The sequence below is a fragment of the Chaetura pelagica genome, unplaced genomic scaffold, assembly GCF_000747805.2.
Source record: "Chaetura pelagica isolate M959 unplaced genomic scaffold, ChaPel_1.0 scaffold281, whole genome shotgun sequence".
NCBI lineage: Eukaryota > Metazoa > Chordata > Aves > Apodiformes > Apodidae > Chaetura > Chaetura pelagica.
The window spans coordinates 620,154-639,399 of NW_009952058.1; the positions used below are offsets into that span (position 1 = coordinate 620,154).

The 19,246-nt window shown below is 44.0% G+C and overlaps 1 protein-coding gene across 1 annotated transcript in view; it reads left to right on the forward strand.

Annotated features, from left to right (window-relative positions):
- Positions 1-19,246, forward strand: part of GRIN2B (glutamate receptor, ionotropic, N-methyl D-aspartate 2B) — a 211,303-nt gene that overhangs the window by 184,442 nt on the left and 7,615 nt on the right. The window contains exons 8-10 of the mRNA XM_010003847.1: positions 28-153; positions 2,215-2,444; positions 18,592-18,752. Coding sequence (XP_010002149.1) covers positions 28-153; positions 2,215-2,444; positions 18,592-18,752 — 517 coding nt within the window. The remainder of the gene's footprint in view (positions 1-27; positions 154-2,214; positions 2,445-18,591; positions 18,753-19,246) is intronic.

Below are 19,246 nucleotides of genomic sequence, written 5' to 3' on the forward strand. Positions count from 1 at the left end.
TCACCACAGCTTTTTCTTCCTCTTCAGAGCCTTTCAGTGCTGACGTATGGGTGATGATGTTTGTGATGCTGCTTATCATCTCTGCGGTGGCCGTCTTCGTCTTTGAGTACTTCAGCCCTGTGGGCTATAATCGGTGCCTTGCTGATGGCAGAGGTAAGGGGAGTCCTTCCTTGCCAAGATACTCACTCACTTCCAATCCTGGCTCTTTCATTGAGGTGTTTCCTTTGCTTTGAACATGCTATGGATCTAGCCCACTCTGAGATCTGCATTCAGACTAAAGAGGGCAGGAATGGAGGCAGAAAAAAGGCTCTGAAGAGAGCAGATGTGTATAATGGATGAGTTGCTTGGCACAGGAGATGGAGCTGTGTTGCCTTTCATCTCTAAAGCATGCACCAGCTCCAACTCATTTCTCATTGAGGGAAAGTGGGTCCTGGGAGCTGATGCTGGCAGTGCTTATGGTGCAGTGCTCTCTGAGGCAATCAGAGCGTTCAGCACTGTCAATTCATCCTTCAGTGCTACATTTCCCCAGAGAGCAGGCTGCTCTGCCGGCCTCCCAGTACAGTGTGATGTCCTCCAGACTCCACATCTGTCACATGGGCATGTCCCTCCCCCAGTTTGCTCTCTGGCTTGCTAAGGGTGACTGAGAAAGTGGGGAGCTCATTGTCCAGGGAGTGGGTGAGGGATTATTTGGCAGCAGAAGAGATGGGAACAAGTGAGTGACCCATCTCTGGGGTTCTGATCTTCAGAAGACAGCTCCATGTGTTAGAGAGCAGATGGACAGACAGGCCATGACACAGCCTTTTTTGCCTTATTGGCATGAAGACAATTAGCAAGTTGAGCCTTCCATCATCTCCATATCTTCAACCCCTGATGAATCAGCCCTTCAAACCTTTTCTAGGTTTATTAGTCTGTTCAGAATAGTGGGAGGGAGACAGATACTGAAAAGTGAACTAATTTGCTCCCCAATGTAGTGCTTTGAGTGTCTTTATGCATCAAATTAAAGAAGAGAAAAAAAAGTGTTAATGAGAATTCAAGCAGAACCACATATATGGGGAAGTAGACAATTTCTCTCCTAACATGGAGTTGTGGAGGGCCTTTATGGCAACTGAATGTTAACCACTTGGATCTGTAGATGCAAGTAAATACTGTTAAACCTGTGATTCTCTTGAAAAATATGAATTCAGATGTAGAACTGGAAAGAGTTCTTTGTACAGGTGTGCAGTTGTGCAGTTACTAAGTTAGCTGAGCTGCAGCTGCAAGTGTCAATATTTCTGAGTAATTATGAACAGTACTGCATGGTCAGGCAGATATTATCCCTGACAGATGTAACATGAAGATACAGAAATCTGCGGCAGAGACTGGAATATTTATTTGATTATGGACTAATGTTCATTTTGGTAATGGCTACTATTACTTTGGCTCCAGTTTTGCCAGGTGATGATTCTGCTTTGAACTTGGTGTGCAGTTCCCAGGGTGCAAAAGGCAGCCTTTGCACCTTCAGTTGTATTTAGAGTAGCAAAGTTATTGCTGTCAGATGTTCTGTGCTGTGCCCTGCTCAGGGGGTTGGAGGGGAGTGTCAGAACTTTCTTCCCTTTCATTCCTCTGCTGGAGCCAACCTTAAACACAGGCAGAAACACTAGGCACGCTAGTCAGCCTGCCCAACGGAAGAGGTAAAATATTGGATGCTAACCCAAAATGTTTCAGAGCCACCTCTTGAAGAGGTATTTGTAGAGCTCTTTTATTTCAGATGGTGCTCGTCCTTGCACATGTACAAGTGTAGTGGAGGCCATGTTTTGCACAGGTGTATGCTGAGAGTTCAAGGACAACATCACTGTTGAACAGTTAGGAATAAGGATAGAATTATTCTGAGCAAAATGTATTTTGGGTGACAACACTTGAACCAAAATGGAATATTTGGGCATTTAGATACTCCAATGAGACAAAAAAAAGTCCTTATATAAGGTTTCAGTAAAAATATTTGAGACAGAATAAATATGGAAGCCTGAGGACATTTAAAAAAACATAATTTTTTCAGGGTCACACTTTGTTGATATTGGTGCCATGAACAGAGGGGAGTGCAGCTGCAGACATTCATCTCATGTGTGGCAACAACTACTTCTCTTAACTCTTAGGTGAAGATGCATGTGTGAATAGAAATAGAGACCAATTACTCTGAGATACTTATTGTGGGATCATGTTTCTCAATCACTCCAGAGCCCGGAGGTCCCTCTTTCACCATTGGCAAAGCTATCTGGCTGCTGTGGGGGCTGGTGTTCAACAACTCTGTGCCAGTGCAGAATCCTAAGGGCACCACTAGCAAGATCATGGTGTCGGTGTGGGCCTTCTTCGCTGTCATCTTTCTGGCCAGCTACACTGCCAACCTGGCTGCCTTCATGATCCAAGAGGAGTATGTGGACCAGGTGTCTGGCTTGAGCGACAAAAAGGTAATGGATCCACCCAAACCCCCATAGCAGCCTTTTCCACAGAAGAGGCTGTTCTACCCTCTCTTCTTTGCCTTTAATGGGAAAGTATTCAGGTTTTTTTCAGAGTCTCATCATCGCTTTAGTCCATAGTTTAAATAGCATAATTGTTCTTTGTTGGTATTCGGTTTCATTTTTACAATTTATAAGCACTTCAGGAATGAGTTAGAACCCAACTGTGCTTGCTTGCATGATCCCAAACCATACCTTGATTGTCAGCAAGAAATAAATTAATTAAGCTTTGGACACTATGTGCATAATGGCTGTAACCTGTTTTTTCAGGATGAAATAATTTGCCTGTGTGGGAATGCTGGCCGTTAGGCTAGCAAATATGATCTGTTAGTTTGTTAAAGGGACAAGTTCTGCCCATAAGGGTACACGATATGGCTTTGATGATTTACTATTGCTTGCATTTGAAGTTATATTCTAATTTTTTCAAGCCCTTTGGAAGCTTAGCACAAGAAATAATTTCCTGTTCAGAGTGTATTTTGCTGCCTTGTTTACATGCACTGTATTGCGTCCTCACTGAGCATTTGCTTTTGCTGGGCTCTGCACACTAATGATTTTAAGGAGATTGCTCATGCATGCAGGGTAGCACTGTTTGGCTCGTGATGGTCTGAAGCTTTGCACACTGCTTTATTTTTGTTTTGTGGTGAGGCTACTCACAAGGAATTGAGTGTTGTGAGGGTCAATTGCTCATGCTGAATTTGTTACTAAATCACTGGGGCTGCTTAAGAAATCAGCCACTGTAGAGCAACCAAATGGCAAAAGGTCACACACGCTGCTATCAGGGATAGCAGCAAGAAGAGGACAGCAAGTGTCAGTTTGCCACTTCTAGACTGGTTATAGTTACCATCTCTTGTGTCCCCCATGATAGTCTAGAAATAAATTGTGGCCAGGCCCCCTGTGTATAGAGTGTCCTGTGCAGCAAGCTGGAAATTCTGAGGTGGATTAATTTTTAAGAGGTTTTTTTTTTCTCTCCTCTTTTGATTTTTTTTTTCCCCGCAATGAAATATGACACGGAATAATACTGGTGCTCCTGTTATTTGTGTTAATTTCAACCTCAATTTGTTTCACGGTGTCTCCACATTTGCAGTGTGCTGTGTTGAGGAAGGGGTTAGGGGGAGGATGCTTTCTCCCAGGTGGAGGTTGTTGCAGAGACCTGTTAGAAGCTGTAAACTCCCTCAGACTAAAAGGCACTGTTCAAATCCAGCCAGCCTTATCAGCATTAACATTAGTTTGTCATCATTAGGTTTTTAACTGTCTGAGCCAAATGGGGTAGTTCATACCTGTGATCTATTGTTTCAGGCTCATGGAGGGAGCCACATTTTCATTCTCATGTTTCTCAAGATATTCTTCATACCTGCAGAGATATGTGCATGAAATATCAATTGTAAGCAATAACTCCTGGAGCTTCACAGAGCCTTTGGACACAGGCCTCTGGGTGTATTTTTATCAATTTCACTGTAGGGTTGCCTTTGTGTATTGGCCTGAGGAAGTTTTCTTCTACTTTTCTTTGCCAACATACCTGTGTTTGCTTTGACTATCCTAAACCATATGTGCTTTATTTCTTGGGGAACAGAAAGGCCACAGTACATACTCAGATCATTGTGGTATGCCTCAAACGCAGCTGCTAGTGCAAGTGCAACATTTGGATAAGATTACGATCTAAAAGAGCATCTAGAAACAGATTAAAATTGGCTGGTAAAAACTGAAGACCAACTGCTATCTCTGGAGAATAAAGACAGGTGGGAATATCTCCATCCAAAATATGTGAGTGAATGTACTTGATCTGCTGGATTCATGGATTTCCACACTCTGGATGTGGAGAGGGTTCTGCAGAATTTGAGAGCAGCCATCCAGGCGTCTGTCACAGCTTCAAGATGCCCTGGTTGGGGAGGAATTCAATCTTTGAACCTTCTCTTTTCCTTCTTCCAGAGCCTGCACACTGCTTGCAATTCACTCACCCTTTCAATGTACTGCTTGGGTGGGATACAGGGTGCAGCCACATGCAGGGGAGGTTGAGGTGTACCTCCCTTTTCCTGCCTTCCTAAATTAGCTGGTCCAGACTTTCAAAGGAGGCGGTCACAGACCAATGCCAGGGGGCCAATGAGAAATGGCTTTAGCTTCCGGTCTCTTTTCTCTCCAGTGTGTCATCTGGTGTCCACAGCAGAAGTGAGGCACATCATCCTCCTGGCCTGCTACATCAGCTGGCAAGGATGACTGTGTCAAGCACAAGGAGTCAACAGAGGATATAATGCAAGCTGACGGGCAAAGGGGTAGTTGTTTTAAGGGATATTGTTCCTAGTACTTGCCTATACCCAGATCTGCTTGAAAATGTCTTTGTAGCATGACAGTACCTGGGGAGGGTGTCCCACTGACACTGTACAGCAGCCAAAATGCCAGATGCACTCACAAAATCAGTTATTGTGCCTGGTTGGGGAGAACTTGTCAAGGTCAGGCTGGCTACACTCTTCAACAACCACTCTGATGATCTCCTTGGACCCTCTTCCTGAAGAGCTGCTCTGAGAGGTGCTTACAGGCCTTCTGCTTCCCCAGAGAAGTGTGCTGAAACTCTCCAGCCGTAAGGACTTGGATGGTGTCTTGGCCATGCCCCAGCATTTATCTCCAAATGACATGCAAGACAGTGGCTAACGTCATGTCCCTGCTGTGCTGTGTGGATGCTTGAGCAGGCCTGTCTGAGCGGGACTGGAGCAGACACCGCGGTGCCAGGGTAGTTTGCTGGACTGAGCATGGCTGGAGGCTCCCTGTACTGAGCAAAGTGACCACTGCCACGCTCTCCCTGGCCCAGGTGATGCTGTCATCCTGCTAAGTGCCACCCCTTTGTGCTCAGCAGGACCAAAACTGGTGCTAGAGCTGACCTACCTCAGGATGGTTGTTAATTCTCCCACATTAACCCTTGCAGATGCTAAATAATCTATCAAGCTGTGGCTCTAAATGGCGCAGCCGTGGGCAGTTTGAGGGAGCAGCACTGGTCCCAGGAGTCCTGCAGGCAAAGAGCTGCTCTGATAGCATCTCCCTCCCAGCTCCCTGTGCTGAGCTCTCCTCCACAGATGCCAAACCAGCACCTGCCGCCTTTGCTGGTCCACCTTGTGCAGTGATGTGTCCGGATGTGGTCCTGGCAGGGGTAGAGCTGTGCTGGCCTGCTCAGCTTCCTGACTGGAGCTCTGCCCTTCAGCAGCAATACTGGCCAACCCAGCCAGGGCATCCTTGCACGTGCCACCAAGCTGCATCCATCTGGGGTCCATGTGGGGGGGCTGCTGTGGCCTTGACCTCCTGCAAAGCCCTGCTGGTAAGGAGACCTGTCGCAGAACACTGCAGTCAGCTCCCGGGTCTGGATTCATCTGGCTGTAATCAGGAGATATAACCCAATTTCCAGTAACTTCAGAGCTTCAGACACGTTAGAGAAACAAGCGCCTGCAGTATTTCGGTCTAACGAAGGCAATAAAAACAGGAAAGATTATACAAAATGAACTAATGTGTGAAGTAATCTAATTGCTATATGTAATTTCTGTTCATATACAGTACTAATAGAATAAAAGAAAATGTGGACAGCCAGCAGGGCATTATAATAAAATAATTTAGAATGTAGTAGGTTAATAATAATAATAATAATAAAATAGTATTCATGCCTATAAATTAGTTGGAAATGCCAAAGAAGCTAATAAAGTATCAAAATGGTCATTTCATAATTGACATAAAAACAGAGAAATGGATTTCTGTGTGCCTGTAGATTAATATAGATTGCTGAAATTTCACACGTATTTGACTTGCTTGCTTTTTGAGATGTTATTGAAATGTTGAGACAAAAGGCCTGCTCTATGCAGCATAGGACAGCTATTTTTTTTCAATAGGAATTCTTGAGTTGTTTTTTTTTAAAAATGAAGTTTAGAGTTAAAACTGGGCAGTGTTTTTAATGAAAAAGAATCTGGGGAGAGTGTAAGAAGGCAGAGGGAAACTCTGATATTTGCCAGAGTAGCTCTTTTTACCATATTTGAAACAAAATATTATGTTTAATATTTCTGACATTTATTTATGACTTGTCATTTTCTAAAAGGCACTGCTCATAAAAATGACCTACATTTTTTTTAAAAAAGGAAATAATGGTGGGGTTTTTTTTCTGTAACAAAGGAAAAGGACAGAAGGAGATAATTGAAACACAAAACAAAACATTATTCGGAGATGAATGAAACATTTCAGGTTGACACAAAGCAAAAGTCTCACTGAAAAAAGTGCAAAAAAGGATCTGTTGTGTTTCTGCAGTAGTGCTTGGCCATGAAACTGAAAAATGAATTATTTCCCACATTATACTCTGTGGCACATTAAATCTAAATTATACAAGGATGTGAGAGATGCAGAACACTTAAGCCTGTGCTTAACTTCACGCTCATGAGTGGTGACATTAAAGTCAATGGTCTGTTATTCACATGATTGAAGTTAAATGCTATTCTGAGCTTGCAGCATTTGTACAACAAATACCTGCTCTGGAGAAGTCTAGAAAAAACACTGAGCGGATGTATCTGTCAGCTAGAAATTCTCCAAGGGGACAAAAAGTGAGGGTCAGTCTTGTATCTCATTAAGGTCTGTAAGGGGAAGATCGTCTAACTGGGTGGCTTGGAGGCAGCACAAATCTTCCACAGGATTGTGCGTTTGCTATTGACAGACATTTGTAGTACTTTCACACATTTCTGCATGATACAAAGGAAGTTTTATGTGGTGGTATCTATAAGCAGAAAGTATGCAGTCCTTTCAACAGCAGTATGATTTTTATTGTCAGAAGACCTTTGCAGAGATATGAGTTAGCTAGACAGAAATAAGATCATGCCACTTCCAACTCTGTCCTCCCGTGATAAATCAGAACCTTTTTTAAAATGCATAGAGTCTGATGCACTTTTCTTGACCAAAACCCACAAAAAAATAAGGAAGTCCCCAAACCCCCAAAACTTATGTCATAGGATAGGGTTCAATTTCTTTCCACAGTTCTTCTCTAGGGGGACATCTCCCTGTAAATAAGTTGAACAGTATTCTGTCTTTTACTTCAATATGACCTTTATATATAACATTACTGGTGCCGAGTAGAGCTTCATATAACAAACATCAGTTCATAATGAAGTGTGGAAATCTCAGAGCTTTTATAGTCTAAAAAATTATGCCTTAAAATCTGATTATTTCTCTGAACCTCTTTATAAATCATAAGTTACTACAGCATGAACTATTTACAAATGCTATATAGTGTGTTATATATCTGTGTAATTATATATTATGCTAACAATTTTGTAAATAAATAGTTATTAAAATAGCTACAGCATATTGTATGTTGGCAATAGATCTTTCTAACTAGTGAGTTACAATTATTTTGTATATAAACTTCATCTCAGATAATTTTTTACAGTTGTATATGAGCACATTTATTGTAGATTTAGTAATTCTGCACTCTTCGGATTGGTACGATCCTTGGAACAAACCTCTTGCCTGCATGCTAAAAAGTCATTCAGTAGTGTTAAGGCTATGAGTGTTTCAAGTCAGTGGGTTTTCAAGCATACTTTTTCTTCCCCCACTTTAGTCCAACTTTTTTTGTCATTCTCCCTCTTTTCTCAAGCTCGACGCTGTGTAGCGCGGAGCTGCGAGGAGGCTGTGATGCGCTTTAGCCGTGACTCAGTCTCTCAGGATTCTCCCTTTTCTGCTGAACTGAAGGGATTTAATGGCAGTAAAAACTTGTAATGGGACTCTTCAGGATCAGTGCCAGTTAAAATGCTGTTTAGTTGGTAACTTAAGCAGGTAAGATACAAGGGGAGGGCACACTCAGACTCATCCTTGCTGGAAAGAGAGAAACTCAACATCTTGGGCTTTGCTGGTGACATGAGTGAAAGTCAGTGGGTGAGGGATATCAGCTATGGAATTGTGGCATGGTCCTTAGCTTGTTGTTTTTGCATTTTCCTTTGTGCCCTCCTGGCCTTTCCCAGGCCTCAGTCACCTGTGACTCTTCCTTTTCATCTCCTTTTTAATCATCTCTTGGAGATAACTTTTGGAGGCTCTGGGCAAATTTAGTCACTTCTGTGCTAATTGTTTGGCAGTCTGAAAAAAGCCATCTTTGGAAAGTTACATAAGGAAAGGAAGGAGGGGGGGAGCAAAGGATTGTCCTGCTTCTCTCGTCAGCATAAGTCAATGGAGAGAGAAGCAATTAATATTTTTATTTATTATTTATATGATGCCAAAAATGTACTTGGCACTCTACAGTCAAATAAAAGACAATGGCCTTGCCACCAAGATTTGGCAGCATGTGAGATGAGAACTGGCTTCCTTCACCTGAATGATCATGGCAGAATTGCTGGTGGGGAGGGGATGGGAGGATGAGATCTAACAGGATTTTTAAAAAATGCAAGACTCACCCACATCCTTTCATTGCTTATGCCTAGCAACTGTCACATTTGGAGTTATAGGTACATACATTTAGTGGATAAATGTTAGGGAGGTTGTATCTTCCCAGGCATTTTCACATTACCTGGAGGAAAGGAGCTGTGCTTCTCCCAGGCCTTTGGCTATTCAAGGTCAAGCTTCCCCTGAGTCAAGGGCCATGAAGGTGATCAGAGGGCTGGAGCACCTCTGCTGTGAAGACAGGCTGAGAGAGTTTGGGTTGTTTAGGCTGGAGAAGAGAAGGCTCCAGGGAGACCTTATAGCAGCCTTCCCATACCTAAAGGGGCTACAGAAGAGCTGGGGAGGGATTTTTTATGAGGGCTTGTAGAGGTAAGGCAAGGGGGAATGGTTTTAAACTGGAAGATGGTAGATTCAGGTTAGACATTAGGAAGAAATTCTTTAGTGTGAGGGTGGTGAGACACTGGAACAGGCTGCCCAAAGAAGCTGTGGATGCCCCATCCCTGGGAGTGTTCAGGACCAGGTTGGATGGGGCTTTGAGCAACCTGGTCTAGTGGGAGATGTCCCTGCCCATGCAGTTGGGTTGGAATTAGATGATCCTTAAAGTCCCTTCCAACATAAACCACTCTATGATTCTATGAGTCTTGGTGGCCCAGCTGGTGTGCCTGTCCCAGTGCCCCAAGACTCATACCAGAGTGATATGGCTTTAATTCCTGTGCTGTCATCTGCTTGCATATGGGAGGCACCTTTCTGCAGAAGGCTAAAGGCATTATCCCCCACCTCTGGGATGCCTCAAGTGCCCTGTTTTTTGCTTTGCCCTGCCTACTGAGGTGCTTAAGAAAATTGCACTTGTGATGACTAGGCATTTCTAATTACTTGAATAAAAATTCTGGCCCCAGTGAAGTCTTTGGGAGATTTGCCAGATTTGCACAGGATTTCACCCTTCTGCCCAGAGGCTAGTACCCACTTCAAAGGTGCTGAAGCAGGTTAGCTACCATTAATGCTCAGAAAATAGGAGGCTCTCACTTGTCTTTCTTAGTGAAAATGGCTGAAAAATTGAATTGTTCCCCCAGCAAACTACATCCTCTTAATTTCTGAGTGTCTCATAATTTGCTAACCAGCTGTCTCATGCACAAACAAAGCAGACTTCAAGCTCTTCTGTATTTAGCTGCCACCTCTCCTCTCAAGGTCTTCTTCATCAGCTAATTTTCTCCCTCTGGATGAAGATCTACACTTCTAATGATATTAACATGAGTGTACTAACCAGCATCTTTCTGCCTCGCTAATTTGTTTTGTGCTTACCTGGAATTATTCAGTAGATGCCTTTTACCCCATTGTGTTTAGCTTCCAGGAGCCTGACTTTCAAGGATGGAATACATGGCATGATTTGGTACTGGGATAAACAGATGTTCTCCATCCTCTATGTGCATGTAAGCAAAAGTTAAGTGTACTGTAGCTGAGATCCCACAGCCCACTTAATTTCAACAGATATGACTGTGCTTATCTGATACCACACCTACTAATGCTAGGGCTGTGCTAGCAGCTTTTGTCTCTGACTTGTGAAGCTCAGTGATTCCACTACAAATGTTGACCTCTGGTCAGCCTTGAGGGACACCTAACAGTGTGACTGACATGAAGCCTAAAGCCTGCCAAATGTGTCCTGAGGCAGTTTTAAATATTTAGTGTTACTTTTTGTGTATAGAAGCTGCACAGAGTCTGCATAATGCTTACACACTCGGCAGACCTAGAGGATGCCTGATTTGTTGGTGGTGAGTGAACTCTACACGTGATGGTCTGATCCTGGAGCAGCCTCACAAGGCTTGTGTATCTCTAACACCTGGGTCAGCAGAAAGGCAATGTGGTCATGTAGGTCTGGCTATGGAAGATGTGGGACCCCTGAGATGCCATATATCTAGGGTGATGCTGCTCTGCCCAAGGTTTTCAGTCAAGGTTTTCAGGTCTGCATATAGCAACTCAGCTCAGAAAGAGGCTGCACAATCCTACTGTGTGCATTGCTCTGGCAATAACTGCATGTGATTGTGGCTTCTTCCACCAATTGGATCTCTGCTTTCATCTCAGTTATTTACAAGGGCAACTATTTTTAAAGTTGCTATATTTGAATGCCTTTCTTTTGCTTTCACCTGCCCCTCCACCCCTGCATTGTCCTAGGTTGCTCCGTTGCCTTCCGTGACCCACACATGTCCCTGTTTTACCACCAGATATTCAGAGATAATTTTCTTTGTGGTTGTGGGTCTGAGCCACCCTACATCTTCCTTTAAAAGTGACTTTAATGTAATTGGTTGCCAACTTCACTGCAGTCAGCTGCACTAACTGATAACTCCTTTCTTAGTGTTATCTAGAGGAATTCATGGGTGAAAGCACTATGCAAAGCAAGACCAGAGAATTTGAAACATCACTGGGTATTGAATAATAAGATAAACCACAAAGTCAAAGTCTGAGGGAGCACAAGGTGCCCTCCCAAAACTGACTGTTTTTGTGGAGTGTTTATAAATTAAGGCATTGTTTGATAGGTGAAGACAAGAAACTGGGTTTTTGCCACTGCAACCTTAGAGCTGATTTCTGCAACTGGGCCCAACAATCAGGAAGAGCTGATGTGGTGTCTGGATTCTGAACTGTCAGGAGTCCCAGTTGCTGCTGAGGAGGTGAAGGATGATATAGTAAGGGAATGCAGAAGAAAGAGGAAATTTGAGCTAGGGTAAAAGGAGGATCTGAAAACTTGTAGTCACTTAGAAATGGCTGTGGGTTGCACCTCGGGAGTAGAAATTGTCTGTAATGTCAAAACTAGGTGACTGTGCAGAGGGGAGATCAATGCTTTAGGAACTAAGCTTGCAAAGTATCTGTACAAGACATGAATGAGTATTAGAGGAATAAGCAGCATAGTCTCTTTAGTCTGCTCTCCTCACAATTTATTGTATTAGTGTTGTGATTTAGGTTTGCAGCATGATTTTCTGCCTATGCTATTGGTCTGGCACATTGCTAGCTGGGATGCTATAGTAGCAATGTAAAAGTGCTCTGCACCAACATGCCAATAGAGCAGACTCCATGCTGGGAATCTGTAGAGCATTACTTCTGTCAGGACAGGTGATGGGGCACAGTTCTATGGATGTACCTGTGTGCATGATCAAGCTGGATAAAGAAAAGATTACAGTAAAAGCCCTGAAGATGGTGTTGGCACTGATGGTTGACATTCCAGAAACAAATTGGTCACCACTTGAATGCAGACCAGGACAGAGTTACAGCTTTGAAGAACTTGCAATCTGCAGGTGACAGAACTAGAGGACAGAAGGAAAATGATGTAATATAGAGAGGCACTGAAGCCAGTAATAATGAGCCTTAACTCTCACTAGCAATGCTTTTATTGTCTTGTGGCCAGCTTTTTTAGTGTAATGTTCTCCTAGCATCTTTGGGTCCCAATGAGATTGTTCTTGGTACAGTGGAGGTAGAGAGCATGTCCACCAACCAAGGATGTCAAAGGAAGACCTACTAGATACAGCCAAAGAACAGCAGCAAGAAAGGTTGCCTGTCTAGATAATGCAGCTTACAAAGAGAGACTGAGAAAACTGGGCCCCAGTGCTGTGTCTCCATAAACATAAAATGCACCCTCAGACTATTCTGGTTTCCCTGTCTATGGTGCAGATAACAGAAAATATTGTAGTTGGATTGCAGCAGGAAGGCTTTAGTTCCCAGTAGTCAAGCCTTCGTATGGGTTGTCCATGAAATGGGGGTGTCTCCAGCACCAGCCATCTTCCACACCAAGTTGAATGAAGAGCTGTCAGGAATAGTGATGTCCAGGAGAAACCCACTGGAGAAAGAGAGGCAGAGCAAACATCTTTGCAGGGCCAGATCCAGGTTCATGATTCTGTGGCAGCTTGGGGACAAAAAATAAAATATTTTGGGGATAGGAAAAAGAGAAGCCTCCTCTTTGAGAGTTATCCATTAGCTGGGAAGGAGTTAATTTCCTGGCTGAAAGAGAGGATAGAGAAGCAAGGCAGCTAGGGCAAGACATGTTTCTGTGGACATGCATAGTCTATCATGACTTATGTGTAGGCATGGAGCACCTTTATGTTAGATCACTGATAACCGCTGACCTACTTGGTAATTTTTAACAACTTCTGGATGAAGCTTATGTGCAAACAGCCTGACTGGATTCTCAGGCAATGAAGAAAGGTACTGACTGCAGTGGCATGCAGCTGAACCACAGGAAGAGGGGACAGTCAAGAATGTTTGGGCAATGCAAAGAGGTTGTGCTAAACTTATGCCCTAGAGCATGGACTTTGCTTTTCTAGCCTGATGTCATTAAATCTGATGTTACAACTCACTAATAAATGCCATTGTTTTTAGAGATATATATCCTGTGCCACAACAGATACCTGCTGGTTGTATAGCTGCCAAAAGAACAAGCTGAGTGCTGATAATAGGTACCTGTGCAAAAGGTTGAGATGGCCAAGGTCAAAAGGTTAAGACTATTGCCCTGATGGGCAAGTTCAAGAGAGTGGTGGGCACTTTGACCTGTCTGCTACCCATAGCAGTGGCTCCTTGTACTTCTGCTGGGAGAAGCAGTCCTGAGGGCCAAATGGTCCATTCACTAGATTCAGCTGTGCAAACACAGATGTCTAGAGCTAATTTATGTGCACCAGAGTATGTAAAAAACCCTCAGGTGGCTGGCAAATCTGGCACAGGGCCTGGGAGACCAGCTCCCAGGGTGAAAGTCCCTGGGGTATCTCAGCTTGGCACGTAACACTTGGGCAAATGAACTGAACCCAACTGTATCCTGGGCTGCATCAAAAGAAGTGTGGCCAGCAGGTCAAGGGAGGTGATTCTGCCCTTCTGCTCCTCTCTCACAAGACCCCATCTGAAGTATTGTGTTCAGTTCTGGAACACCCATCACAAGCAGGACATGGAACTGTTGGATTGAGTCCGGAGAAAGGCCATGAAGATGATCAAAAGGCTGGAGCACCTCTCCTATGAAGACAGGCTGAGAGAGTTGAGGTTGCTGATCCTGGAGAAGAGAAGGCTCCAGAGAGACATTGTAGAGGCCTTCCAGTACTTGAAGGGGGCCTACAGGAATGCTGGGGAGGGATTTTTACAAGGGCATGTAGTGACAGGACAAGAGGTAATGGTTTTAAACTGGAAGAGGGTAGATTCAGGTTAGACTTTAAGAAGAAATTCTTTACTGTGAGAATGGTGAGACACTGGAACAGGTTGACCAGAGATGCTATGGCGGCCTTCTCTCTGGAAGTGTTGAAGGCCAGGTTGGACAGGACTTTGAGCAACCTGGTCTAGTGGGAGATGTCCCTGCCCATGCAGGTGGGTTAAAAGTACTTAATCTTTAAGGTTCCTTCCAACTCAAACTATTCTATGATTCTATGAATCTATGATCTAACATGGGCTCAAGCTCTTTTGAACTTGCAGCTAACAGTGGAATTGAACCTGGGGACCTTATTTTGGTGGGTCAGAGATTTGGAGCTTCCTGTGGTAGAAAATTTAAACTGAAGGTTTGGGCCTTACGATGTGAAGGGAACCAGCCCAGAGAAGTTGCATAAGGGTAAGGGACTACACACGTACACGCACACAGATTCAGACCAAGTTTTGCCAGCTCATTATGTTATCCAGCTAGGGATTTTTGTTTTGTTTTGTTTTTAAGCAGTGTAAAAGTAGATTGAATGATAAAAAGAGCTTTCTTTTTTGTTGTGAGAGCTTGCTGAGTTTGGGAAACTGCTTTCAATGCTATTGGCAAACACTTTACAGTGTAAACAGGGCCTACATCAGACAGATAAATAAGTGCAGATGCGCTTTTCTGTAGGAACCATTTGGTGAGAGACAATATATTGAAAAAAAAAAACCCTCATCAAATTAATTGTGGCCAATTAGACTTACCCCCTTCCCCTCATCCCTGAATCCCCTGCAATCACGGCTGCCTGAATGGGAAGAGCTCCTATCACCTGTTTCATTATGCAGATTGATATTCGAACATCTGAGAACAATCTGCTTTCTGCACGGCACAGCTCCAAATTGCTAATGAAATAGCTCTGCCAGACAAGTCACTTAAACCCACTCTCGCTGCTGCTGCTGACAGCTCTCATGGCGAGTTGCAGGGGGAAGAGGGAAAGGGGCTCTCCACTCTGAATGTGCTAATAGCCCCCAGCCTGTGTGTTTATCACTCTCCAGAGCAGGAAGATTTCTGCTCTCTGACTCTTGAGAGGTTGCTTTCCCAAAGCTGTGGTCTGATTTGGACTTAGTCCTTCTTAATTTCAATCTGTGAAGTGAGAGGTTGAAGAGATGAGCAGCTGCTGGGCTCTGAACACAGACATCTCATGTCCTAAAGCTACCCCAGCCCTTCAGGCATGCTTGGTGTCTGCTTCCCACCCCCATCTCTAGCATCCACCTCCCCTTGGAACATTTGATGTGAAGCCAGCTCTGTAAGGGATTTCTTTCTTGGGGAAGAGTGCATCACATCACCTTGGGTACAAGGGGAGCATTTCATGACCGAGCCCCACGGTGAGCAAGCAGTTTGCAGGTGAGGAACACCTCCACCCGGGGCTCTTTGGGTGCAGGGCTGCAGCTGAGCCCTGTGGGATCCCTCCCCAGGCAGTCACCCCTCCAGAAAGGTAAATCTGGGCAGCAGGACAGGGCTCCTGCTGCTGGGAAGTGTGAGCTGGGGCTTCTACAATTGTGGGCCCTTTACAGCTCTGTTTGCTGCTCGCTGTGACTCTGCAGCAGGGATTGCTCAGTGACTGGTTCAGTTGCTTATCTTTCCCTCCCTTGTTATCACCACATTTTCTGACACTTCTGATCCAGGCCCACTTTCCCAGCCCTTGAGAGAAGACAAACAAATGGCTTTCTTTAATTGACACAACACTGTCAATTAACTTTCCTCCTTATGGATCTTCTCCACTTCCTCCAAACACGTTCCTCCCCTGTGTTGCCAGGAGAGGACACACTCGTTCCCCATCTGTCCCATACATTTTCTGGACTTGTATGTCTTCTTGCTCCTTCAGTATGAGCTATGTGGGACAGAAGTGAGCTCAGAAAGATGCAGCAGGTTTTGGCTCTGGAGAGCTCTTTGGAGATCCCCCCATCCCCAGACTTTGCTGTGCCTACCTACAAGCAACAACCATGGGGATTTTTCAGCTGCCCTCTCTTGCTAGAAAGCTTCCTGCATGTGCCACTATTTATTCTCAAACAAGGAGAATTTAGCTGCTTACCTCTGGCTCCATGGACTGTGAAGTTAGCTGAGCATCAATTGCTTTCAGCTTTGTTCCTTCTAGACATTCATTCTCTGTTGTGGGTCCCATATGGATCCTTTCAGACTGTTTCGTGTCTTGTTGTCCACCAGGCTATGGTTGAAGAGTGTGTACATGTGGTTATTTGGATAATAATTCTGGTCTGTTCTGACTGAAAAATGAACAGGGGGCAGGGGATGATGAGTGAATGCACAGTATGTGGTTTTGTAGGAGCCATCAGCCCAGCTTCCTTCTCTAGAAACATGCTTTTCCAGTTGCTGAAAACAGTAATTTCTTTAAAGAGGTTAAAAATTAGATATGGAGTCTTTCACCTCTGATTGCTACAATGGAATGTCGAACACAGAGGGGACAAAGGATAGTTCAGAGGTGGCTTCCCTTCCCTTATCACAGCCCTGACTCTATAATCCTTCTTACTCCAGTTCATAGACACAGTGATGGAAGCAGACACAAGTACAGATTGTATCACTGGGAATGGAGGGTGGACATATAAAGTGGGTATTGGATGTGGCTTCTTTTTCTTGTAGCACACTTTGGACCCAGAGAGAGGCTCTTATAGCTGCTGCCCCACCAAAGGGCATGCAGAAACTTAGGTTGCACCAATGTTGGTTGGACCTGCCTGCTGCTTGCCTTGCTGACTTTACTCTGTTGAAGGTCTCTGTGGGGTTGGGGGGATGCTCTGTCTGCCCTCAAGGCTGGGTTCTGCAGCCTCTGGGGAAGCAAGTTGCTCATTTTGTGAACTCCTGTTTTAGTGTTTCAGGGAAGAGATTCTGTTCTTTTGTGCCTGGTATGGCAATGTCCTTTTTGTGATGGGTCTCCTAAGCTGCTGCTATAATCAGCTTGGTAAAAAAGAATAATTTTAGCACTCTGCAGTGATTTTTCTCCCATCAAAGTTTGCTTTGATTACAGATTTTGATAGCTATGAGTTTGTCTTCATCCCTAGGGGAAGTGACAAGGTTCTAAGAGCCACCTCACTGCCTGTTTTATGCTATGTGAAACCTCTTCTTTTGGTGATGTGCCAAACTGTGTTTCAAAAAACAGCCCTGCTGTTTTCTACTGGCTTAAAGCAGTAGGACTTTTGTTCTCTCACACACTCATGTGTGCACGTACAAACCAGACCATCTCACCATCTAAACTGGAGAGATGATACCTTACACTGCCAGATGAGTTGACTGGTACACAAAAGCAGGTGATGTGAATGGTGTGTTTGCCCACCCACAGGTACAGCTCCTGGTTGGCCTTATCTCTGAGATGCTGTGAATGAGAAACACTGCTTTCGTGATTTTGGCCTTCTCAGCTGAGTTGACCAGGTTCCAAACTGGCTTTGAGCAGAACTAAAGAACAAAGCACAGCTGCCTGTTTTTTGAGCTATAGCTATAGATGGCAGCCACCTTTCCAGTACAGAAAGTGGCAGTACATGACTGCATGTTTTCATGGGCCAGGACAGCTGTTGCTGTTAAATGGATTTGGTCTGACCATTATCGTGTTCTTAGCATGCTTCTCAGGATCATCCAAATATATACTCACAGTTGGAGGTCAAGAATCAGCACCAGGCAAGCTACTGCTTGGTATATCAAGAGAGGAGGGGGCTTCCTTCCATCTAACCTACCTTTGCATATTTTTCTTTACTGCATATTCAGTTCCTGGCTTACATTTCTGTGCTTCTTCCTCTGTCTGCTGGTGCTAGTGGTTTTAAGCAGTCTTGGTAATTGACAGTCTAAATTTTACTGCTCATAAAACCCCAGAGAGCATTGATTATGACTTGAGTTAAGCACGTGGCACATAAAATCTCACTGCCTTGCAGCCGAAGGGGAATGTTATGATGAATGTATTTCTTGGGAGCAGCAAAAGGTTTGGAGTATTCTGCCAACTCTGTTCTGGGCATCAAATGCTACTAGTGACTTGTAGCTACTAATAGCATTTCATTTGGGACATTTGCCCAAAATTTTGAAGGCTGATCATTCGTTTGGTGAAGTGGGTGTAAGGTGTTCTGAGAGTCCTCTCCATTAATTACTTTTCTACTTTAGTCAGAGTCAGGAATTGCGAAGGCATCCTCAGAGCTGAAAAAGATACTTCTTAGAAGCTAAATGACACTTGGTGAATAAAATTACAGAGATTTTATTGAAAATCTTTCCTTGACTGTGTTACAAAGCTGCTGTTACCATTCCTCTTTCCTTTCTCCTTTCATCTAACATGTTTTTAATCTTTGATCACTGGCTGTTTTATGCACTTAATCCCCAGTGGACAAAGAGACTGAGTTGCTCAGACTCCCTTCTTGGTTCCTCGGCACTAACAGGACACGTTTGTGTTTGAAACCAGTGAAATACAATGTCTTCTCAATAATGTTTTCTACATGATAGTAAAATAAAAGCAGAACTACTTCTCATGAAAGTGTGTTCTCCCATTCAGATGACTGCTGAAAGGTTGTGAGAAATGTTCTTTTTCTGTCTCTCCAGTTCCAGAAGCCAAATGACTTCTCACCCCCTTTCCGCTTTGGGACGGTTCCCAATGGCAGCACAGAAAGGAACATTCGCAACAACTACCCCGAGATGCACAGCTACATGGTGAAGTTCAATCAGAGGGGAGTGGATGATGCACTGTTCTCACTGAAGACTGGGTGAGGGTTTCTTCTTCCATGCTTACATAACACAGAAACCTGACTTATTTGCATGCTTGTCTGGGAAATTTTTGGTGGGCTTTGGAAAATGAGTCTCCATTATTATTCCATGGTTAGAAGTACAGGAAGATCACACACAGCACAGGAGAATAGTTCTGTGATCTGCTTAGCCATGTTTTTCTATTGACATCTATGTAAGAGTTTCTGGTTTTGCTGTGTTTATAAGACTTATTTTTTTAAAAAAAGGAATATTCTGTATTCTTGTGTGTGTTCACCTTGTGTATGACCCTGCTCTGGCAGAGGGGTTGGACTAGATGGTCTTTCGAGGTCCCTTCCAACCCCTAGGATTCTGTGGTTCTGTGATTCTGTATATTAGTCCTGAAGACTTCATGAAGCTTCTTCATGAAGCTTCATCAAGATGCTTCATGCTGATGGGTCTTTATGCATTCACAGGAAAAGCTTACAGACCTCTATGGGCAAAGTCTTTTTCAGAG